The sequence below is a fragment of the Ranitomeya imitator genome, chromosome 1, assembly GCF_032444005.1.
Source record: "Ranitomeya imitator isolate aRanImi1 chromosome 1, aRanImi1.pri, whole genome shotgun sequence".
NCBI lineage: Eukaryota > Metazoa > Chordata > Amphibia > Anura > Dendrobatidae > Ranitomeya > Ranitomeya imitator.
Window position 1 is genome coordinate 639,212,353 of NC_091282.1, and position 27,903 is coordinate 639,240,255.

General features: G+C 45.0%; 1 protein-coding gene across 2 annotated transcripts in view; it reads right to left on the minus strand.

Moving 5' to 3' along the window:
* The window catches only part of LOC138638298 (SLAM family member 9-like), a 107,397-nt gene that overhangs the window by 39,897 nt on the left and 39,597 nt on the right, over positions 1-27,903 (minus strand). For both annotated transcript variants that reach the window (XM_069727514.1, XM_069727505.1), the window contains 3 exons: positions 17,976-18,083; positions 2,544-2,584; positions 2,147-2,242 (listed from right to left, as the gene is read on the minus strand). In XM_069727514.1, coding sequence (XP_069583615.1) covers positions 2,147-2,242; positions 2,544-2,584; positions 17,976-18,083 — 245 coding nt within the window. The remainder of the gene's footprint in view (positions 1-2,146; positions 2,243-2,543; positions 2,585-17,975; positions 18,084-27,903) is intronic.

Consider the following 27,903-nt stretch of genomic DNA (forward strand, 5'->3'; position numbering starts at 1 on the left):
AGCCAAGGCAACAAAGGAATGGCTCAAAAAGAAGCACATTAAAGTCATGGAGTGGCCTAGCCAGTCTCCAGACCTTAATCCCATACAAAACTTATGGAGGGAGTTGAAGCTCCGAGTTGCCAAGCAACAGCCTCAAAATCTTAATGATTCAGAGATGATCTGCAAAGAGGAGTGGACCAAAATTCCTCCTGACATGTGCGCAAACCTTATCATTAACTACAAAAAAGTATGACTGCTGTGCCTGCCAACAAGGGTTTTGCCGCCAAGCATTAAGTCTTGTTTGCTAGAGGGATCAATTACTTATTTCTCACTGCAAAATGCAAATTAATTTATATAATTTATACAATGTGATTTTCTGCATTTTATTTTTTATATTCTAATATATACAGTGGGGCAAAAAAGTATTTAGTCAGTCAGCAATAGTGCAAGTTCCACCACTTAAAAAGATGAGAGGCGTCTGTAATTTACATCATAGGTAGACCTCAACTATGGGAGACAAACTGAGAAAAAAAAATCCAGAAAATCACATTGTCTGTTTTTTTATCATTTTATTTGCATATTATGGTGGAAAATAAGTATTTGGTCAGAAACAAACAATCAAGATTTCTGGCTCTCACAGACCTGTAACTTCTTCTTTAAGAGTCTCCTCTTTCCTCCACTCATTACCTGTAATAATGGCACCTGTTTAAACTTGTTATCAGTATAAAAAGACACCTGTGCACACCCTCAAACAGTCTGACTCCAAACTCCACTATGGTGAAGACCAAAGAGCTGTCAAAGGACATCAGAAACAAAATTGTAGCCCTGCACCAGGCTGGGAAGACTGAATCTGCAATAGCCAACCAGCTTGGAGTGAAGAAATCAACAGTGGGAGCAATAATTAGAAAATGGAAGACTTACAAGACCACTGATAATCTCCCTCGATCTGGGGCTCCACGCAAAATCCCACCCCGTGGGGCCAGAATGATCACAAGAACGGTGAGCAAAAATCCCAGAACCACGAGGGGGGACCTAGTGAATGAACTGCAGAGAGCTGGGACCAATGTAACAAGGCCTACCATAAGTAACACACTACGCCACCATGGACTCAGATCCTGCAGTGCCAGACGTGTCCCACTGCTTAAGCCAGTACATGTCCGGGCCCGTCTGAAGTTTGCTAGAGAGCATTTGGATGATCCAGAGGAGTTTTGGGAGAATGTCCTATGGTCTGATGAAACCAAACTGAAACTGTTTGGTAGAAACACAACTTGTCATGTTTGGAGGAAAAAGAATACTGAGTTGCATCCATCAAACATCATACCTACTGTAAAGCATGGTGGTGGAAACATCATGCTTTGGGGCTGTTTCTCTGCAAAGGGGCCAGGACGACTGATCCGGGTACATGAAAGAATGAATGGGGCCATGTATCGTGAGATTTTGAGTGCAAACCTCCTTCCATCAGCAAGGGCATTGAAGATGAAACGTGGCTGGGTCTTTCAACATGACAATGATCCAAAGCACACCGCCAGGGCAACGAAGGAGTGGCTTCGTAAGAAGCATTTCAAGGTCCTGGAGTGGCCTAGCCAGTCTCCAGATCTCAACCCTATAGAAAACCTTTGGAGGGAGTTGAAAGTCCGTGTTGCCAAGCGAAAAGCCAAAAAAATCACTGCTCTAGAGGAAATCTGCATGGAGGAATGGGCCAACATACCAACAACAGTGTGTGGCAACCTTGTGAAGACTTACAGAAAACGTTTGACCTCTGTCATTGCCAACAAAGGATATATTACAAAGTATTGAGATGAAATTTTGTTTCTGACCAAATACTTATTTTCCACCATAATTTGCAAATAAAATGTTAAAAAAACAGACAATGTGATTTTCTGGATTTTTTTTTCTCAGTTTGTCTCCCATAGTTGAGGTCTACCTATGATGTAAATTACAGACGCCTCTCATCTTTTTAAGTGGTGGAACTTGCACTATTGCTGACTGACTAAATACTTTTTTGCCCCACTGTATATATATGTATGGATCAGACATTGACTTACAGAATCATCCCCCATTGATGTTCAAGAGAATTTCCTGTCTTTGAGTAAAAAGGTATTTTACCTACTGGGAAAACATTGCGTAAAAGAATCGGAACGTTTTGTGACTCCGGAGGAGAACATACCTTGGCATGCTGGACCTCACTATACACAGTTAGGGATTGTTGCTCTTTTTGACGCTCATGATAAAGATTTTCTTCATGTAATGGAATCTCTCCCACCTATAAAATCATTTCAGAAATAAATGGAAAAATGGGAAATCCTCTGTCATTCATTTAGGAAAGCGAAGAATTAGGTTCCTCAGGGCATTATACTCAAGACCCCATTATCTACAGCAGAATAAATCCATTACTAGACTAAAAGCTGCACAAATTCCTAGCAGATCATCTGCATTCAGTTCATGCTGGCAGACATTAAAAATACAATAAAATATCCAAGTATCGGATTTCTACAAATCACCTCTGCTCAAATGGAGTCTTTTGCTAAATGTTTTTCATTATTGAAAAAGCGAAGATTTCTAACCTGCCCGTACGTCGTTGAAACTTCATTTTTTTTACTTTTTCCTAAAACAAAAAATAAAAATAGCAATTTATATTTAATAAAGAGATGAGTAGGACACTTAAGGGAGAAGACAATGAAACTGACACTTGGGGCACAGGACAATGACACTTGGTGTACAGGCAGGGCCGGACTGGCCATCAGGCAATTCTGGCAAATGCCAGAAGGGCCTGTCTGGCAATGGGCTGCCTTGTCTGCTACGTTATTAGCAGAATCTGTGTTATCAAGACACCCATATTGGTAAAAGTTGTGACGGAGCACAAATTCACTGACTCACTCACTTACCCCAGCTGGCCATGGGTATTATTAGAAATATTGGTCTTGTAGGAAATCTTTGCTTTCCTCCATCCATGGTGATATTAGTAATATATTCCAATCTGGTGCTTGGGAACAGGGACAGAATGGGCCTGTGTGATTTCAAATGTCAGGACCAAAATTCAGCCTCAGTCCGTACCTGGGTACAGGATAATGAAACTGACACTTGGGGCACAGGAAGATAACACTGACACTTGGGCTACAGGATGATGACACTGACACTTGGGGTACAGGATATTGACACTGGCACTTGGTGCACAGGATAATGAAACTGACACTTGGGGTACAGGACAATGACACTGACACTTGAGGTACAGGATGATGACACTGACACTTGGGGTACAGGATATTGACACTGGCACTTGGGGTACAGGATGTGACACTGACACTTGGGGTACCGGATGATGACACTGGCACATGGGGTACAGGATGATGACATGGACACTTGGGGTACAGGATAATGACACTGACACTTGGGGTACAGGATAATGACACTGACACTTGGGTTGCAGGATAATGACACTGACACTTGGTGTACAGGATAATGACACTGACACTTGGGGTACAGGATAATGACACTGACACTTGGGGTACAGGATAATGACACTGACACTTGGGGTACAGGATAATGACACTGACATTTGGGGTACGGGATGATGACACTGACACTTTGGCTACAGGATAATGACACTGATACTTGGGGTACAGGATAATGACACTGACATTTGGGGTACAGGATGATGACACTGACACTTTGGGTACAGGATAATGACACTGATACTTGGGGTACAGGATAATGACACTGACATTTGGGGTACAGGATGATGACACTGACACTTGGGGTACAGGATGATGACACTGACACTTGGGGTACAGGATAATGACACTGACACTTGGGGTACAGGATAATGACACTGACACTTGGGGTACAGGATAATGACACTGACACTGGGGGTACAGGATAATGACACTGACACTTGGGGTACAGGATAATGACACTGACACTTGGGGTACAGGATAATGACACTGAGACTTGGGTACAGGATAATGACACTGACACTTGGGGTACAGGATAATGACACTAACACCTGGGGTGCAGGATAATGGCACTGACACTTGGGGTTCAGAATAATAACACTTGGGGTACAGGATGATGACACTGACACTTGGGGTACAGGATAATGACACTGACACTTGGGGTACAGGATAATGACACTGACACTTGGGGTACAGGATAATGACACTGACACTTGGGGTACAGGATAATGGCACTGACACTTGGGGTACAGGATAATGACACTGACTCTTGGGGTACAGGATAATGACACTGACACTTGGGGTACAGGATAATGACACTGACACTTGGGGTACAGGAAAATGACACTGACACTTGGGGTACAGGATAAAGGCACTGACACTTGGGGTTCAGAATAATAACACTGACACTTGGGGTACAGGATAATGACACTGACACTTGGGGTACAGGATAACGACACTGACACTTGGGGTACAGGATAATAACACTGACACTTGGGGTACAGGATAATGACACTGACACTTGGGGTACAGGATAATGGCACTGACACTTGGGGTACAGGATAATGACAAGGACACTTGGGGTACAGGATAATGACACTGACACTTGGGGTACAGGATAATGACACTGACACTTGGGGTACATGATAATGGCACAGACACTTGGGGTACAGGATAATGACACTGACACTTGGGGTACAGGATAATGACACTGACACTTGGGGTACAGGATAATGACACTGATAAGTGGGGTACAGGATAATGACACTGACACTTGGGGTACAGGATAATGACACTGACACTTGGGGTGCAGGATAATGACACTGACACCTGGGGTGCAGGATAATGACACTGACACTTGGGGTTCAGAATAATAACACTTGGGGTAGAGGATAATGACACTGAGACTTGGGGTTCAGAATAATAACACTGACACTTGGGATACAGGATGATGGCACTGACACTTGGGGTACAGGATAATGACACTGACACTTGGGGTACAGGATAATGACACTGACACTTGGGGTACAGGATAATGACACTGACACTTGGGAAACAGGATAATGACACTGACACTTGGGGTACAGGATAATGGCACTGACACTTGGGGTACAGGATAATGGCACTGACACTTGGGGTACAGGATAATGACACTGACACTTGGGGTTCAGAATAATAACACTTGGGGTACAGGATAATGACACTGACACTTGGAGTACAGGATAATGACACTGACACTTGGGGTACAGGATAATGACACTGACACTTGGGGTACAGGATAATGACACTGACACTTGGGGTACCGGATAATGGCGCTCACATTTGGGGCACAGGATAATGGCACTGACACTTGGGGTTCAGAATAATAACACTTGGGGTACAGGATAATGACACTGACACTGGGGGTACAGGATTATGACACTGACACTTGGGGTACAGGATATTGACACTGACACCTGGGGTGCAGGATAATGACACTGACACTTGGGGTTCAGAATAATAACACTTGGGGTACAGGATGATGACACTGACACTTGGGGTACAGGATAATGACACTGAGACATGGGGTTCAAAATAATAACACTGACACTTGGGGTACAGGATAATGACACTGACACTTGGGGTACAGGATAATGACACTGACACTTGGGGTACAGGATAATGACACTGACACTTGGGAAACAGGATAATGACATTGACACTTGGGGTACAGGATAATGGCACTGACACTTGGGGTACAGGATAATGACACTGACACTTGGGGTACAGGATAATGACACTGACACTTGGGAAACAGGATAATGACATTGACACTTGGGGTACAGGATAATGGCACTGACACTTGGGGTACAGGATAATGGCACTGACACTTGGGGTACAGGATAATGGCACTGACACTTGGGATTCAGAATAATAACACTTGGGGTACAGGATAATGACACTGACACTTGGGGTACAGGATGATGGCACTGGCACTTGGGGTACAGGATAATGAAACTGACACTTGGGGTTCAGAATGATAACACTTGGGGTACAGGATAATGACACTGACACTTGGGGTACAGGATAATGACACTGACACTTGGGGTACAGGATAATGACACTGACACTTGGGGTACAGGATAATGACACTGACACTTGGGGTGCATGATAATGACACTGACACTTGTGGTGCATGATAATGACACTGACACTTGGGGTACAGGATAATGACACTGAGACTTGGGGTACAGGATAATGACACTGAGACTTGGGGTACAGGATAATGACACTGACACTTGGGGTACAGGATAATGACTCTTGGGATACAGGATAATGGCACTGACACTTGGGGTACAGGATAATGACCCTGACACTTGGAGTACAGGATAATGACACTGACACTTGGGGTACAGGATAATGACACTGACACTTGGGGTACAGGATAATGACACTGACACTTGTGGTGCATGATAATGACACTGACACTTGGGATACAGGATAATGACACTGACACTTGGGGTGCATGATAATGACACTGACACTTGGGGTACAGGATAATGACACTGACACTTGGGATACAGGATAATGACACTGACACTTGGGGTACAGGATAATGACACTGACACTTGGGGTACAGGATAATGACACTGAGACTTGGGGTACAGGATAATGACACTGAGACTTGGGGTACAGGATAATGACACTGACACTTGGGGTACAGGATAATGACACTGACACCTGGGGTGCAGGATAATGACACTGACACTTGAGGTACAGGATATTAACACTGACACTTGGGGTACAGGATAATGACACTGACACTTGGGGTACAGGATAATGACACTGACACTTGGGGTACAGGATATTGACTCTTGGGATACAGGATAATGGCACTGACCCTTGGGGTACAGGATAATGACCCTGACACTTGGAGTACAGGATAATGACACTGACACTTGGGGTACAGGATAATGACACTGACACTTGGGGTACAGGATAATGACACTTGGGGTACAGGATAATGACACTGACACTTGGGGTACAGGATAATGGCACTGACACTTGGGGTACAGGATAATGACACTGACACTTGGGGTACAGGATAATGTCTCTTGGGATACAGGATAATGGCACTGACACTTGGGGTACAGGATAATGACACTGACACTTGGGGTACAGGATAATGTCTCTTGGGATACAGGATAATGGCACTGACACTTGGGGTACAGGATAATGACACTGACACTTGGAGTACAGGATAATGACACTGACACTTGGGGTACAGGATAATGACACTGACACTTAGGGTACAGGATAATGACACTGACACTTGGGGTGCAGGATAATGACACTGACACTTGGGGTGCAGGATAATGACACTTGGAGTACAGGATAATGGCACTGACACTTGGGGTACAGGATAATGACACTGACACTTGGGGTACAGGATAATGACACTGATACTTGGGGTACAGGATGATGACACTGACACTTGGGTTACAAGATGATGACACTGACACTTGGGGTACAGGATGATGACACTGACACTTGGGGTACAGGATAATGGCACTGACACTTGCGGTACAGGATAATGACTCTTGGGATACAGGATAATGGCACTGACACTTGGGGTACAGGATAATGACCCTGACACTTGGAGTACAGGATAATGACACTGACATTTGGGGTGCAGGATAATGACCCTGACACTTGGGGTACAGGATAAAGACACTGACACTTGGGGTACAGGATATTGACACTGACACTTGGGGTACAGGATAATGACACTGACACTTGGGGTGCCGGATAATGGCGCTCACACTTGGGGTACAGGATAATGGCACTGACACTTGGGGTTCAGAATAATAACACTTGGGGTACAGGATAATGACACTGACACTTGGGGTACAGGATAATGACACAGACTTGGGGTACAGGATAATGACTCTTGGGATACAGGATAATGACACTGACACTTGGGGTACAGGATAATGACACTGACACCTGGGGTGCAGGATAATGACACTGACACTTGGGGTTTAGAATAATAACACTTGGGGTACAGGATGATGACACTGACACTTGGGGTACAGGATAATGACACTGAGACTTGGGGTTCAGAATAATAACACTGACACTTGGGGTACAGGATAATGGCACTGACACTTGGGGTACAGGATAATGGCACTGACACTTGGGGTCCAGGATAATGGCACTGACACTTGGGGTACAAGATAATGACACTGACACTTGGGGTACAAAATAATAACACTTGGGGTACAGGATAATGGCACTGACACTTGGGGTACAGGATAATGGCACTGACACTTGGGGTACAGGATAATGGCACTGACACTTGGGGTACAGGATAATAACACTTGGGGTACAGGATAATGACACTGACACTTGGGGTACAGGATAATGACACTGACACTTGGGGTACAGGATAATGACACTGACACTTGGGGTACAAGATAATGACACTGACACTTGGGGTTCAGAATGATAACACTTGGGGTACAGGATAATGACACTGACACTTGGGGTACAGGATAATGGCACAGACACTCACTTGGATTATAGGATAATGACACTGACAATTGGGGTACAGGATAATGACACTGACACTTGGGGTGCAGGATAATGACACTGACACTTGGGGTGCATGATAATGACACTGACACTTGGGGTACAGGATAATGTCACTGACACTTGGGGTGCAGGATAATGACACTGACACTTGGGTTGCATAATAATGACACTGACACTTGGGGTACAGTATAATGACACTGACACTTGGGGTGCAGGATAATGACACTGACACTTGGGGTACAGGATAATGACACTGACACTTGGTGTACAGGATAATGACACTGACACTTGGGGTACAGGATAATGGCACTGACACTTGGGGTACAGGATAATGGCACTGACACTTGGGGTACAGGATAATAACACTTGGGGTACAGGATAATGACACTGACACTTGGGGTACAGGATAATGACACTGACACTTGGGGTACAGGATAATGACACTGACACTTGGGGTACAAGATAATGACACTGACACTTGGGGTTCAGAATGATAACACTTGGGGTACAGGATAATGACACTGACACTTGGGGTACAGGATAATGGCACAGACACTCACTTGGATTATAGGATAATGACACTGACAATTGGGGTACAGGATAATGACACTGACACTTGGGGTGCAGGATAATGACACTGACACTTGGGGTGCATGATAATGACACTGACACTTGGGGTACAGGATAATGTCACTGACACTTGGGGTGCAGGATAATGACACTGACACTTGGGTTGCATAATAATGACACTGACACTTGGGGTACAGGATAATGACACTGACACTTGGGGTGCAGGATAATGACACTGACACTTGGGGTACAGGATAATGACACTGACACTTGGTGTACAGGATAATGACACTGACACTTGGGGTACAGGATAATGACACTGACACTTGGGGTGCAGGATAATGACACTGACACTTGGGGTACAGGATAATGACACTGACACCTGGGGTGCAGGATAATGACACTGACACTTGGGGTTTAGAATAATAACACTCACATTTGGGGTACAGGATAATGACACTGACACTTGGGGTACAGGATAATGACACTGACACTTGGGGTACAGGATAATGGCACTGACACTTGGGGTACAGGATAATGACAATGACACTTGGGGTTCAGAATAATAACACTTGGGGTACAGGATAATGACACTGAGACTTGGGGTTCAGAATAATAACACTCACACTTGGGGTACAGGATAATGACACTGACACTTGGGGTACAGGATAATGACACTGACACTTGGGGTACAGGATAATGGCACTGACACTTGGGGTACAGGATAATGACACTGACACTTGGGGTACAGGATAATGACACTGACACTGGGGGTACAGGACAATGGCACTGACACTTGGGGTACAGGATAATGACACTGACACTTGGTGTACAGGATAATGACACTGACACTTGGGGTGCAGGATAATGACACTGACACTTGGGGTACAGGATAATGACACTGACACTTGGGGTACAGGATAATGACACTGACACTTGGTGTACAGGATAATGACACTGACACTTGGGGTGCAGGATAATGACACTGACACTTGGGGTACAGGATAATGACACTGACACCTGGGGTGCAGGATAATGACACTGACACTTGGGGTTTAGAATAATAACACTCACACTTGGGGTACAGGATAATGACACTGACACTTGGGGTACAGGATAAGGACACTGACACTTGGGGTACAGGATAATTGCACTGACACATGGGGTACAGGATAATGACAATGACACTTGGGGTTCAGAATAATAACACTTGGGGTACAGGATAATGACACTGAGACTTGGGGTTCAGAATAATAACACTCACACTTGGGGTACAGGATAATGACACTGACACTTGGGGTACAGGATAATGACAATGACACTTGGGGTACAGGATAATGACACTGACACTTGGGGTACAGGATAATGGCACTGACACTTGGGGTACAGGATAATGACAATGACACTTGGGGTTCAGAATAATAACACTTGGGGTACAGGATAATGACACTGAGACTTGGGGTTCAGAATAATAACACTCACACTTGGGGTACAGGATAATGATACTGACGCTTGGGGTACAGGATAATGACACTGACACTTGGGGTACAGGATAATGACAATGATACTTGGGGTACAGGATAATGACACTGACACTGGGGGTACAGGATAATGACACTGACACTTGGGGTACAGGATAATGACACTGACACTTGGTGTACAGGATAATGACACTGACACTTGGGGTGCAGGATAATGACACTGACACTTGGGGTTTAGAATAATAACACTTGGGGTGCAGGATAATGACACTGACACTTGGGGTTTAGAATAATAACACTCACACTTGGGGTACAGGATAATGACACTGACACTTGGGGTACAGGATAATGACACTGACACTTGGGGTACAGGATAATGGCACTGACACTTGGGGTACAGGATAATGACACTGACACTTGGGGTTCAGAATAATAACACTTGGGGTACAGGATAATGGCACTGACACTTGGGGTACAGGATAATGGCACTGACACTTGGGGTTCAGAATAATAACACTTGGGGTGCAGGATAATGACACTGACACTTGGGGTACAGGATAATGGCACTGACACTTGGGGTTCAGAATAATAACACTTGGGGTGCAGGATAATGACACTGACACTTGGGGTTCAGAATAATAACACTTGGGGTACAGGATAATGGCACTGACAGTTGGGGTACAGGATAATGACACTGACACTTGGGGTTCAGAATGATAACACTTGGGGTACAGTATAATGACACTGACTCTTGGGGTGCAGGATAATGACACTGACACTTGGGGTGCAGGATAATGACACTGACACTTGGGATACAGGATAATGACACTGACACTTGGGATACAGGATAATGGCACAGACACTTGGGGTACAGGATAATGACACTGACACTTGGGGTGCAGGATAATGACACTGACACTTGGGGTACAGGATAATGACACTGACACTTGGGATACAGGATAATGGCACAGACACTTGGGGTACAGGATAAAGACACTGACACTTGGGGTACAGGATAATGGCACTGACACTTGGGGTACAGGATAATGACACTGACACCTGGGGTACAGGATAATGACACTGACACTTGGGGTGCAGGATAATGACACTTGAGGTACAGGATAATGACACTGACACTTGGGGTACAAAATAATAACACTTGGGGTACAGGATAATGGCACTGACACTTGGGGAACAGGATAATGGCACTGACACTTGGGGTTCAGAATAATAACACTTGGGGTACAGGATAATGACACTGACACTTGGGGTACAGGATAATGATACTGACACTTGGGGTTCAGAATAATAACACTTGGGCTACAGGATAATGGCACTGACACTTGGGGTACAGGATAATGACACTGACACTTGGGGTACAGGATAATGACACTGACACCTGGGGTACAGGATAATGACACTGACACTTGGGGTGCAGGATAATGACACTGACACTTGGGGTACAAAATAATAACACTTTGGGTACAGGATAATGGCACTGACACTTGGGGTACAGGATAATGGCACTGACACTTGGGGTACAGGATAATGGCACTGACACTTGGGGAACAGGATAATGGTACTGACACTTGGGGTTCAGAATAATAACACTTGGGGTACAGGATAATGACACTGACACTTGGGGTACAGGATAATGGCACTGACACTTGGGGTTCAGAATAATAACACTTGGGCTACAGGATAATGGCACTGACACTTGGGGTACAGGATAATGACACTGACACTTGGGGTACAGGATAATGGCACTGACACTTGGGGTACAGGATAATGGCACTGACACTTGGAGTACAGGATAATGACACTGACACTTGGGGTACAGGATAATGACACTGACACTTGGGGTACAGGATAATGACACTGACACTTGGGGTTCAGAATGATAACACTTGGGGTACAGGATAATGACACTGACACTTGGGGTACAGGATAATGGCACAGACACTCACTTGGATTATAGGATAATGACACTGACACTTGGGGTACAGGATAATGACACTGACACTTGGGGTGCAGGATAATGACACTGACACTTGGGGTGCATGATAATGACACTGACACTTGGGGTACAGGATAATGGCACAGACACTTGGGGTACAGGATAATGACACTGATACGTGGGGTACAGGATAATGACACTGACACTTGGGGTACAGGATAATGACACTGACACTTGGGGTACAGGATAATGACACTGACACTTGGGGTTCAGAATGATAACACATGGGGTACAGGATAATGACACTGACACTTGGGGTACAGGATAATGGCACAGACACTCACTTGGATTATAGGATAATGACACTGACACTTGGGGTACAGGATAATGACACTGACACTTGGGGTGCAGGATAATGACACTGACACTTGGGTTGCATGATAATGACACTGACACTTGGGGTACAGGATAATGGCACAGACACTTGGGGTACAGGATAATGACACTGACACTTGGGGTACAGGATAATGACACTGACACTTGGGGTTCAGAATAATAACACTTGGGGTACAGGATGATGGCATTGGCACTTGGGGTACAGGATAATGACACTGACACTTGGGGTTCAGAATAATAACACTTGGGGTACAGGATAATGACACTGACACTGGGGGTACAGGATAATGACACTGACACTTGGGGTACAGGATAATGACACTGACACTTGGGGTACAGGATAATGACACTGACACTTGGGGTACAGGATAATGACACTGACACTTGGGGTACAGGATAATGACACTGACACTTTGGGTACAGGATAATGACACTGACACTTGGGGTGCAGGATAATGACACTGACACTTGGGGTGCAGGATAATGACACTTGGAGTACAGGATAATGGCACTGACACTTGGGGTACAGGATAATGACACTGACACTTGGGGTACAGGATAATGACACTGATACTTGGGGTACAGGATGATGACACTGACACTTGGGTTACAGGATGATGACACTGACACTTGGGGTACAGGATGATGACACTGACACTTGGGGTACAGGATAATGGCACTGACACTTGCGGTACAGGATAATGGCACTGACACTTGGGGTACAGGATGACGACACTGACACTTGGAGTACAGGATAATGACACTGACACTTGGGGTACAGGATAATGACACTGACACTTGGGGTACAGGATAATGACCCTGACACTTGGAGTACAGGATAATGACACTGACACTTGGGGTACAGGATAATGACACTGACACTGGGGGTACAGGATAATGGCACTGACACTTGGGGTACAGGATAATGACACTGACACTTGGGGTACAGGATAATGACACTGACACTTGGGGTACAGGATAATGACACTGACACTTGGGGTACAGGATAATGACACTGACACTGGGGGTACAGGATAATGACACTGACACTTGGGGTACAGGATAATGGCACTGACACTTGGGGTGCAGGATAATGACACTGACACTTGGGGTACAGGATAATGACACTGACACTTGGTGTACAGGATAATGACACTGACACTTGGGGTACAGGATAATGACACTGACACTTGGTGTACAGGATAATGACACTGACACTTGGGGTGCAGGATAATGACACTGACACCTGGGGTGCAGGATAATGACACTGACACTTGGGGTTTAGAATAATAACACTTACACTTGGGGTACAGGATAATGACACTGACACTTGGGGTACAGGATAATGACACTGACACTTGGGGTACAGGATAATGGCACTGACACTTGGGGTACAGGATAATGACACTGACACTTGGGGTTCAGAATAATAACACTTGGGGTACAGGATAATGACACTGACACTTGGGGTACAGGATAATGGCACTGACACTTGGGGTACAGGATAATGACAATGACACTTGGGGTTCAGAATAATAACACTTGGGGTACAGGATAATGACACTGAGACTTGGGGTTCAGAATAATAACACTCACACTTGGGGTACAGGATAATGACACTGACACTTGGGGTACAGGATAATGACACTGACACTTGGGGTACAGGATAATGGCACTGACACTTGGGGTACAGGATAATGACACTGACACTTGGGGTACAGGATAATGACACTGACACTTGGGGTACAGGATAATGACACTGACACTGGGGGTACAGGATAATGACACTGACACTTGGGGTACAGGATAATGACACTGACACTTGGTGTACAGGATAATGACACTGACACTTGGGGTGCAGGATAATGACACTGACACTTGGGGTACAGGATAATGACACTGACACTTGGGGTACAGGATAATGACACTGACACTTGGTGTACAGGATAATGACACTGACACTTGGGGTGCAGGATAATGACACTGACACCTGGGGTACAGGATAATGACACTGACACTTGGGGTTTAGAATAATAACACTCACACTTGGGGTACAGGATAATGACACTGACACTTGGGGTACAGGATAATGACACTGACACTTGGGGTACAGGATAATTGCACTGACACTTGGGGTACAGGATAATGACAATGACACTTGGGGTTCAGAATAATAACACTTGGGGTACAGGATAATGACACTGAGACTTGGGGTTCAGAATAATAACACTCACACTTGGGGTACAGGATAATGACACTGACAATTGGGGTACAGGATAATGACACTGACACTTGGGGTACAGGATAATGGCACTGACACTTGGGGTACAGGATAATGACAATGACACTTGGGGTTCAGAATAATAACACTTGGGGTACAGGATAATGGCACTGACACTTGGGGTACAGGATAATGACACTGATACTTGGGGTACAGGATAATGACACTGATACTTGGGGTACAGGATAATGACCCTGACACTTGGAGTACAGGATAATGACACTGACACTTGGGGTACAGGATAATGACACTGACACTGGGGGTACAGGATAATGGCTCTGACACTTGGGGTACAGGATAATGACACTGACACTTGGGGTACAGGATAATGACACTGACACTTGGGGTACAGGATAATGACACTGACACTGGGGGTACAGGATAATGACACTGACACTTGGGGTACAGGATAATGACACTGACACTTGGGGTACAGGATAATGACACTGAGACTTGGGGTACAGGATGACGACACTGACACTTGGGGTACAGGATAATGACACTGACACTTGGGGTACAGGATAATGACACTGAAACTTGGGGTACAGGATAATGACACTGACACTTGGGGTACAGGATAATGACACTGACACTGGGGGTACAGGATAATGACACTGACACTTGGGGTACATGATAATGACACTGACACTTGGGGTACAGGATAATGACACTGAGACTTGGGGTACAGGATAATGACACTGACACTTGGGGTACAGGATAATGACACTGACACTTGGGGTACAGGATAATGACACAGACTTGGGGTACAGGATAATGACACTGACACTTGGGGTACAGGATAATGACACTGACACTTGGGGTACAGGATGATGACACTGACACTTGGGGTACAGGATAATGACACTGAGACTTGGGGTTCAGAATAATAACACTCACACTTGGGGTACAGGATAATGACACTGACACTTGGGGTACAGGATAATGACACTGACACTTGGGGTACAGGATAATGGCACTGACACTTGGGGTACAGGATAATGACACTGACACTTGGGGTTCAGAATAATAACACTTGGGGTACAGGATAATGGCACTGACACTTGGGGTACAGGATAATGGCACTGACACTTGGGGTTCAGAATAATAACACTTGGGGTACAGGATAATGACACTGACACTTGGGGTTCAGAATGATAACACTTGGGGTACAGGATAATGACACTGACACTTGGGGTACAGGATAATGACACTGACACTTGGGGTTCAGAATAATAACACTTGGGGTACAGGATAACGGCACTGACACTTGGGGTACAGGATAATGGCACTGACACTTGGGGTTCAGAATAATAACACTTGGGGTGCAGGATAATGACACTGACACTTGGGGTACAGGATAATGGCACTGACACTTGGGGTTCAGAATAATAACACTTGGGGTGCAGGATAATGACACTGACACGTGGGGTTCAGAATAATAACACTTGGGGTACAGGATAATGGCACTGACACTTGGGGTACAGGATAATGGCACAGACTCTCCCTTGGATCACAGGATAATGACTCTGACACTTGGGGAACAGGATAATGACACTGACACTTGGGGTGCAGGATAATGACACTGACACTTGGGGTACAGGATAATGACACTGACACTTGGAATACAGGATAATGGCACAGACACTTGGGGTACAGGATAATGACACTGACACTTGGGGTACAGGATAATGACACTGACACCTGGGGTACAGGATAATGACACTGACACTTGGGGTACAGGATAATGACACTGACACTTCGGGTACAGGATAATGACACTGACACTTGGGGTACAGGATAATGACACTGACACTTGGGGTACAGGATAATGACACTGACACTTGGGGTACAGGATAATGACACTGACACTTGGGGTACAGGATAATGACACTGACACTTGGGGTACAGGATAATGACACTGACACTTGGGGTACAGGATAATGACACTGTCACTGGGGTACAAGATAATGGCACTGACACTTAGGGTACAGGATAATGACACTGACACTTGGGGTACAGGATAATGGCACTGACACTTGGGGTACAGGATAATGGCACTGACACTTGGGGTACAGGATAATGACACTGACACTCGGGGTCAAGGATAATGACACTGACACTTGGGGTACAGGATAATGACACTGGGGTACAGGGTAATGACACTAACACTTGGGGTACAGGATAATGACACTGACACTTGGGGTACAGGATAATGACACTGGGGTACAGGATAATGACACTGACACTTGGGGTACAAGTAATGACACTGACACTCTGGGTATAGGATAATGACACTGACACTTGGGGTACAGGATAATACTGACACTTGGGGTACAGGATAATGGTGCTGACCCTTCCCTTGGGGTACAGGATAATGACACTGACACTTGGGATACAGGATGATGGCACTGACACTTGGGGTACAGGATAATGACACTGACACTTGGGGTACAGGATAACGACACTGACACTTGGGGTACATGATAATGACACTAACCCTTGGGGTACAGGATAATGACACTGACACTTGGGGTGCAGGATAATGACACTGACACTTGGGGTACAGGATAACGACACTGACACTTGGGGTACAGGATAACGACACTCACCCTTGGGGTACAGGATAATGACACTGACACTTGGGGTACAGGATAATGACACTGACACTTGGGGTACAGGATAATGACACTGGGGTACAGGATAATGACACTGGGGTACAATGAAAATGATACATGATGTTTGTCTGCTACTTTATTGTCTCTTGTATTCTGTATTTTTATTATTACCTTTTGCGAGTTTTTTGTAAATTACAAAAAGAACAATTATCACACAGGCGGTGAAAGCGCTTCCAAGGATCCATGGTAATTCTGATTTTTTAACTGGTACTTTGGGATCTGGCAAGAAAGATATAACATCGCACATGTTACTTTCTATCAATTCCAGCTTTCCATGTAGACATTTGCATTGTTAGTGAAGATCCCCAAAATACTTAAGCAAAATTTATCATAAATATCAAAATGAAATAATTTTGAAATTATTCCTGAAAATGTTTTTTATTGATTTGTGTATATTGTCCTTATGCCGATCGTGTATCTCAATCACAGGCTACAGACATTTTATTTTCCCAAAGGTAACAGGAGAAATTGGACCCCAAAAGTTGTTTGCAATTTGTCCTGAGTACGCTGATACCCCATATGTGGGGGTAAACCACTGTTTGGGCGCATGGCAGAGCTCGGAAGGGAAGGAGCGCCATTTGACTTTTTAATGCAAAATTGGCTGGAATTGAGATCGGATGCCATGTCACGTTTGGAGAGCCCCTGATGTGCCTAAACAGTGGAAACCCCACAATTCTAACTCCAACCCTAACCCTAACCCCAGCCCTAACACTAACCCCAACCCAATCCTAACCCTAATGTGAAAATCGAAATAAATACCGTTACATTTTTTTATTTATTATTTTTCCCTAACTAAGGGGGTGATAAAGGGAGGTTTGATTTACTATATATAGCGGATTTTTAGATTTGGCAGCTGTCACACACTAAAAGACGCTTTTTATTGCAAAAAATATTTTTTGCGTTACCACATTTTGAGAGCTATAATTTTTCCACATTTTTGCCCACGGAGCCATGTGAGGTCTTGTTTTTTGCAGGACGAGTTGATGCTTTTATTGGTACCTTTTTCGGGCACATGATATTTTTTGATCGCTTTTTATTCCCATTTTTGGGAGGCAGAATTAACAAAAACCAGCAATTCATGAATTTCTTTTGGGGAGGCGTATACACCGTTCCGTGTGTGGTAAAATTGATAAGGCAGTTTTATTCTTCGGGTCAGTACGATTACAGCGATACCTCATTTATATTTTTTTATGTTTTGACACTTTTATACAATAAGAACTATTTTATATAAAAAATAATTATTATCCCTTTATTCTAAGAGCTATAGCTTTTTTATTTTTTCGCTGATGATGCTGTATGACAGTTTGTTTTTTGCTGGACAAGATGACATTTTCAGCGGTACCATGGTTATTTATATCCGTCTTTTTGATTGCATGTTATTCCACTTTATGTTCAGCGGCATGATGATAAAGCATTTTTGGCATGTCTTTTTTTTAATAGCGTTCACTAAAGGGGTTAACTAGTGGGACAGTTTTATAGGACAGGTTGTTACGGACGCAGCATTACCAAATATGTGACTATTATTGTTAGGATTTTTTTTAAATTAAAATATTTATTTATAGATGGAAAAAATATTGATTTTTTCATTATTATTTTTTATTATTATTTAAAATATTTTACAATTATTAAAAACATTTTATTTTTATTTCATTCATATTTTTACACTTTGTCCCACTATGGGACATGTTATGAACAGGTAATTCAGAACCACAATGGACCTTGAAGTTCAGAGCACACAAGGTGATCTGACATTTACCAAAAATATAGGACGAGCTCTGAGACATGGAAACTCTGCTGACCGCAATCCCTAATCCTAACACACCACACTAGAGGTAGCCGTGGATTGCGCCTAACGCTCCCTATGCAACTCGGCACAGCCTGAGAAACTAATTAGCCCTGAAGATAGAAAAATAAGCCTACCTTGCCTCAGAGAAATTCCCCAAAGGAAAAGGCAGCCCCCCACATATAATAACTGTGAGTAAAGATGAAATACAAACACAGAGATTAAATAGATTTAGCAAAGTGAGGCCCGACTTACTGAATAGACCGAGGATAGGAAAGATAGCTTTGCGGTCAACACAAAAACCTACAAACAACCACGCAGAGGGGCAAAAAGACCCTCCGCACCGACTAACGGTACGGAGGTGCTCCCTCTGCGTCTCAGAGCTTCCAGCAAGCAAGAAAAACCAATATAGCAAGCTGGACAGAAAATATAGCAAACAAAAATAACACAAGCAGAACTTAGCTTATGCAGGATAGAGAGGCCACAGGAACGATCCAGGAGGAAGCAAGACCAATACTAGAACATTGACTGGAGGCCAGGATCAAAGCACCAGGTGGAGTTAAATAGAGCAGCACCTAACGACTTAACCTCATCACCTGAGGAAGGAAACTCAGAAGCCGCAGTACCACTCTCATCCACCAAAGGAAGCTTATAGACAGAACCAGCCGCAGTACCACTCACGACCACAGGAGGGAGCTTGGCCACAGAATTCACAACAGTACCCCCCCTTGAGGAGGGGTCACCGAACCCTCACCAGAGCCCCCAGGCCGACCAGGATGAGCCACATGAAAGGCACGAACCAGATCGGCAGCATGGACATCAGAGGCAAAGACCCAGGAATTATCTTCCTGACCATAACCTTTCCACTTAACCAGATACTGGAGTTTCCGTCTCGAAACACGAGAATCCAAAATCTTCTCCACAATATACTCCAATTCCCCTTCAACCAAAACCGGAGCAGGAGGATCAATAGATGGAACCACAGGTGCCACGTATCTCCGCAACAATGACCTATGGAACACGTTATGGATGGAAAAAGAAGCCGGAAGAGTCAAACGAAAAGACACAGGATTAAGAACCTCAGAAATCCTATATGGACCAATGAAACGAGGCTTAAATTTAGGAGAGGAAACCTTCATAGGAATATAACGAGATGACAACCAAACCAAATCCCCAACACGAAGTCGGGGACCCACACAGCGACTGCGGTTAGCGAAACGTTTGAGCCTTCTCCTGGGACAAAGTCAGATTGTCCACTACATGAGTCCAAATCTGCTGCAACCTATCCACCACAGTATCTACACCAGGACAGTCCGAAGACTCAACCTGCCCTGAAGAGAAACGAGGGTGGAACCCAGAATTGCAGAAAAACGGCGAAACCAAAGTAGCCGAGCTGGCCCGATTATTAAGGGCGAACTCAGCCAAAGGCAAAAAGGACACCCAATCATCCTGATCAGCAGAAACAAAACATCTCAGGTATGTTTCCAAGGTCTGATTGGTTCGTTCAGTCTGGCCATTTGTCTGAGGATGGAAAGCCGAGGAAAAAGACAAATCAATGCCCATCCTAGCACAAAAGGCTCGCCAAAACCTCGAAACAAACTGGGAACCTCTGTCAGAAACGATGTTCTCTGGAATGCCATGTAAACGAACCACATGCTGAAAAAACAATGGCACCAAATCAGAGGAGGAAGGCAATTTAGACAAGGGCACCAAATGCACCATCTTAGAGAAGCGATCACAAACCACCCAAATGACCGACATTCTTTGAGAGACGGGGAGATCCGAAATAAAATCCATAGAGATATGCGTCCAAGGCCTCTTCGGGACCGGCAAGGGCAAAAGCAACCCACTGGCACGAGAACAGCAGGGCTTACCCCGAGCACAAATCCCACAGGACTGCACAAAAGAACGCACATCCCGCGACAGAGACGGCCACCAAAAGGATCTAGCCACCAAATCTCTGGTACCAAAGATTCCAGGATGACCAGCCAACACCGAACAATGAACCTCAGAGATAACTCTACTCGTCCACCTATCAGGGACAAACAGTTTCTCCGCTGGGCAACGGTCAGGTCTATTAGCCTGAAATTTTTGCAGCACCCGCAAATCAGGGGAGATGGCAGACAAAATTACCCCCTCTTTGAGAATACCCGCCGGCTCATACAAACCCGGAGAATCGGGCACAAAACTCCTAGACAGGGCATCCGCCTTCACATTTTTAGAGCCCGGAAGGTATGTAACCACAAAGTCAAAACGGGAGAAAAACAGCGACCAACGAGCCTGTCTAGGATTCAACCGTTTGGCAGACTCGAGATAAGTCAAGTTTTTGTGATCAGTCAAGACCACCACGCGATGCTTAGCTCCTTCAAGCCAATGACGCCACTCCTCGAATGCCCACTTCATGGCTAGCAACTCTCGATTGCCAACATCATAATTTCGCTCAGCAGGCGAAAATTTCCTGGAAAAGAAGGCGCATGGTTTCATCACCGAGCAATCAGAACTTCTCTGCGACAAAACAGCCCCTGCTCCAATTTCGGAAGCATCAACCTCAACCTGGAACGGAAGCGAAACATCTGGTTGGCACAACACAGGGGCTGAAGAAAAACGACGCTTCAACTCCTGAAAAGCTTCCACAGCAGCAGAAGACCAATTGACCACATCAGCACCCTTCTTGGTTAAATCAGTCAACGGTTTAGCAATGCTAGAAAAATTAGCGATGAAGCGACGATAAAAATTAGCAAAGCCCAGGAACTTCTGCAGACTCTTCAGAGATGTTGGCTGAGTCCAATCATAAATGGCCTGAACTTTAACAGGGTCCATCTCGATAGTAGAAGGAGAAAAAATGAACCCCAAAAATGAAATCTTCTGAACACCAAAGAGACACTTTGACCCCTTCACAAACAAAGAATTAGCACGCAGGACCTGGAACACCATTCTGACCTGCTTCACATGAGACTCCCAATCATCCGAGAAGACCAAAATATCATCCAAGTATACAATCAGGAATTTATCCAGGTACTCTCGGAAGATGTCATTCATGAAGGACTGAAACACTGATGGAGCATTAGAAAGTCCGAATGGCATAACCAGGTACTCAAAATGGCCTTCGGGCGTATTAAATGCTGTTTTCCATTCATCGCCCCGTTTGATACGCACAAGATTATACGCACCACGAAAATCTATCTTGGTGAACCAACTAGCCCCCTTAATCCGAGCAAACAAATCAGACAGCAGCGGCAAGGGGTACTGAAATTTGACCGTAATTTTATTTAGAAGGCGGTAATCAATACAAGGTCTCAGCGAACCATCCTTCTTGGCCACAAAAAAGAATCCCGCTCCCAATGGCGACGATGACGGGCGAATATGACCCTTCTCCAAAGACTCCTTCACGTAACTCCGCATAGCGGTGTGCTCAGGTACAGATAAATTAAACAGTCGACCCTTAGGAAACTTACTACCAGGAATCAAATCGATAGCACAATCACAATCCCTATGCGGAGGTAGGGCATTGGACTTGGGCTCATCGAATACATCCCGGTAATCAGACAAGAACTCTGGGACCTCAGAAGGGGTGGATGATGAGATAGACAGAAATGGAACATCACCATGTACCCCCTGACAACCCCAGCTGGACACAGACATTGATTTCCAATCTAATACTGGGTTATGGACTTGTAGCCATGGCAACCCCAACACGACCACATCATGCAGATTATGCAACACCAGAAAGCGAATATCCTCCTGGTGCGCAGGAGCCATGCACATGGTCAGCTGGGTCCAATACTGAGGCTTATTCTTGGCCAAAGGCGTAGCATCAATTCTTCTCAATGGAATAGGTCACTGCAAGGGCTCCAAGACAAACCCACAGCGCCTAGCAAACTCCAAGTCCATCAAATTCAGGGCAGCGCCTGAATCCACAAATGCCATGACAGAATAGGAAGACAAAGAGCAGATCAAAGTAACAGACAAAAGAAATTTCGACTGTACCGTACCAATGGTGGCAGACCTAGCGAACCGCTTAGTGCGCTTAGGACAATCGGAGATAGCATGAGTGGAATCATCACAGCAGAAACACAGCCCATTCTGACGTCTGTGTTCTTGCCTTTCAGCTCTGGTCAAAGTCCTATCGCACTGCATAGGCTCAGGTTTATGCTCAGCTAATACCGCCAAATGGTGCACAGATTTACGCTCGCGCAAGCGTCGACCGATCTGAATGGCCAAAGACATAGACTCATTCAGACCAGCAGGCATATGAAATCCCACCATGACATCCTTAAGGGCTTCAGAGAGACCCTTTCTGAAAATAGCTGTCAGCGCACATTCATTCCATTGAGTGAGCACGGACCACTTTCTAAACTTCTGACAATAAATCTCTATCTCATCCTGACCCTGACACAGAGACAACAAATTTTTCTCTGCCTGATTCACTGAATTAGGTTCGTCGTACAGCAATCCGAGCGCCAGAAAAAACGCATCAATATTACATAATGCAGGATCTCCAGGCGCAAGGGAAAATGCCCAGTCTTGAGGGTCGCCACGTAATAAAGAAATAATGATTTTAACTTGTTGAACTGGGTCACCAGAGGAGCGGGGTTTCAAAGCCAGAAACAGTTTACAATTATTTTTAAAATTCAAAAACTTAGCTCTATCTCCAGAAAATAACTCAGGAATAGGAATTTTAGGTTCTAACATAGGATTCTGAACCACTAAATCTTGAATGTTCTGTACTCTTATAGTGAGATTATCCATCAAAGAGGACAGACCCTGAATGTCCATGTCCACACCTGTGTTCTGAACCACCCTGATGTAAAGGGGAAAAGAAAGACAGAACACAGTGCAAAGAAAAAAAAATGGTCTCAGAACTTCTCTTTTCCCTCTATTGAGAAGCATTAGTACTTTGGGCCTCCAGTACTGTTATGAACAGGTAATTCAGAACCACAATGGACCTTGAAGTTCAGAGCACACAAGGTGATCTGACATTTACCAAAAATATAGGACGAGCTCTGAGACGTGGAAACTCTGCTGACCGCAATCCCTAATCCTAACACACCACACTAGAGGTAGCCGTGGATTGCGCCTAACGCTCCCTATGCAACTCGGCACAGCCTGAGAAACTAACTAGCCCTGAAGATAGAAAAATAAGCCTACCTTGCCTCAGAGAAATTCCCCAAAGGAAAAGGCAGCCCCCCACATATAATAACTGTGAGTAAAGATGAAATACAAACACAGAGATTAAATAGATTTAGCAAAGTGAGGCCCGACTTACTGAATAGACCGAGGATAGGAAAGATAGCTTTGCGGTCAACACAAAAACCTACAAACAACCACGCAGAGGGGCAAAAAGACCCTCCGCACTGACTAACGGTACGGAGGTTCTCCCTCTGCGTCTCAGAGCTTCCAGCAAGCAAGAAAAACCAATATAGCAAGCTGGACAGAAAATATAGCAAACAAAAATAACACAAGCAGAACTTAGCTTATGCAGGATAGAGAGGCCACAGGAACGATCCAGGAGGAAGCAAGACCAATACTAGAACATTGACTGGAGGCCAGGATCAAAGCACCAGGTGGAGTTAAATAGAGCAGCACCTAACGACTTAACCTCATCACCTGAGGAAGGAAACTCAGAAGCCGCAGTACCACTCTCATCCACCAAAGGAAGCTTATAGACAGAACCAGCCGCAGTACCACTCATGACCACAGGAGTGAGCTTGGCCACAGAATTCACAACAGGGACACTCATTTTCTGCAGGCTGATCACTTCTATAGCATGCAGATCTGCATGCTGCAGAAGATGTCATCACTGCAGCTTCTGTCCACCGACACTGACACTGCGCATGACAGGAAGTCTCTCAGCTCTGGAGACCCCGATGTCATCATGACGACATCGGGTCCCATGGCAGCAATTGGGACCCTGCGTCCACGGGGGCTCCGGAATGCTGCAATCATGTTTGATCGCAGTGTTCCGGGGGTTAAAGTGCTGGGAGCGGTCTGTGACACCTGGCCTGGCCCCATGAGCGCGGCTGATCGCCTGTGATATACTCTCCCGTCCATGCCATGGGCATATGGGCCCAAGGCACATGAACGGGATAGTATGTCTGATGTCAGAAATGGCTTAAAAAAACTGCCCCAGGAGTATATGTTTTGGCTGACTAGTCCAAGCCCAGTTTCCAGTGTCTCCTCCCTGCACCACACAACTAGACTGATAAGTCTCACCTTATTTATGTACATAGAAAGAGACCCGTCAGTTAAGTAGATTAGGTCAGGATGAAGACTCTGTTGATCTTCTTTGGACTAGTCATTCGAAATGCATGTTGCACAGCTGACTTTTCAAAGCATGTATTGTGGGAAATGCAGCAGTGTTTCAGATTAAAACATACGTGGCTGCCGTAATACAGCCAGACTCTAAAGCACGCTGCTCTAATGGCTGAGTGCATGGTCACCTTACGTGGTTAGTTCTGAAGCATCTACAGGGTCTGTAAGAATATACTCTATTGATAGGAGATTCCACGATGTTTCCTTCTCTATAAATATGTGCATAAATGTCCTCACTATGCTCTGCTCTAGCGGCCTCAAGGACACCGCTCTCTCCTGGTTCTTCTCCTACCTCTCTGACCGCTCCTTCACTGTATCTTTTGCTGGCTCCTCCTCCTCTCATCTTCCCCTTACTAACGTTGTTCCTCAAGGATCAGTCCTAGGCCCCCTCCTCTTCTCCTTGTATACCGCCCCTATTGGACAAACTATCAGTAGATTTGGTTTCTGGTACCATCTCTGTGCTGATGACACCCAATTATACAAATCGTCTCCTGACATTACCCCTGCATTACTACAAAACACCAGTGATTGGTCCTCCTATCTGATACTGAATCTCTCCAAAACTGAACTTCTTATGATTCCTCCCTCTGGTAACCTACCTATGCCTGATATTGCCATTAACTTGGGTGGTTCAATCATCACTCACAAGAGGCATTCTTACAGTCTGAGGGTTATATTGGACACAGAACTTTCTTTTATTCCCTATACCCGATCACTCGCTCCTGTGACCTGCATCCTAAAACATCTCCAGAATCTGACCTTTTCTCCCCTTTGAAACTGCAAGAACTCTTACTGTAGCTCTTATTCATTCTCATCTGGCCTACTGCAACTCTCTTCTGATTGCTCTCCCTCTAACCAAGCGCTCTCCTCTCCAATCCATCTTGAATGCGGCAGCCAGTGTTGTATTTCTGTCCAGCCACTTCACCGATGCCTCCACCTTGTGCCAGTCATTACACTGGTTGCCCATCCACTACAGAATACAATATAAACTCATCTCTCTCAACCACAAAGCTCTCCACAGTTCTGCACCACCCTATATCTCCTCCCTCATCTGTCTATCTCCCTACCCATCATCTCTGCTCCACAACAGATCTAAGACTAACATAGTAACATAGTAACATAGTTAGTAAGGCCGAAAAAAGACATTTGTCCATCCAGTTCAGCCTATATTCCATCATAATAAATCCCCAGATCTACGTCCTTCTACAGAACCTAATTGTATGATACAATATTGTTCTGCTCCAGGAAGACATCCAGGCCTCTCTTGAACCCCCCGACTGAGTTCGCCATAGTAACATAGTTAACATCCTCCATAATCCAAAACTTGGCTCCAAGACCTCTCTCGTGCTGCGCCAGTGTTCTGGAATGCACTACCCCAGAGGATCCGAATAATACCTAGTCCCCATGTTTTAAAGTGTGCTTTAAAAACACTGCTCTTTAAAGAAGCCTATCACCTCAACTCACTAACCTAACTCTCCAATGTTCCCCCTGAAATGTCATTCATAATCTGCTCCCTCCTATTCATCTGTCTCCACACCTTCCATGCCCCCAATAACACACAGTAACTGCACTCAGACAGTTCCTGGCTGATGACCGGATCCTGCAGCTTTATATGAAAACCCATATTGTGATGGCGGGACCGTAAATGACGGCACGTTCTACCTATTGTGTCCCCCCTAATTCCTTATAGATTGTAGCTTGTGAGCAGCCGGACCCTCACTCCTCCTGTAACTAGTGAAATGTGTGTTACCTTGTATTGTTTTTGTTGTCTGTACACGTGTCTGCTTATTGTACAGTATTGCAGAATATGTTGGCGCTAATTAAATATTATTATTACTAATAGGAGACAGTGACCAAAACTCTTTGTAAATCACTGTACCTGCAGTTGTGTCACCAATCAACACTGCTTCAATTACCAAGAACTGCCTGTTCTGATCTCTTGAT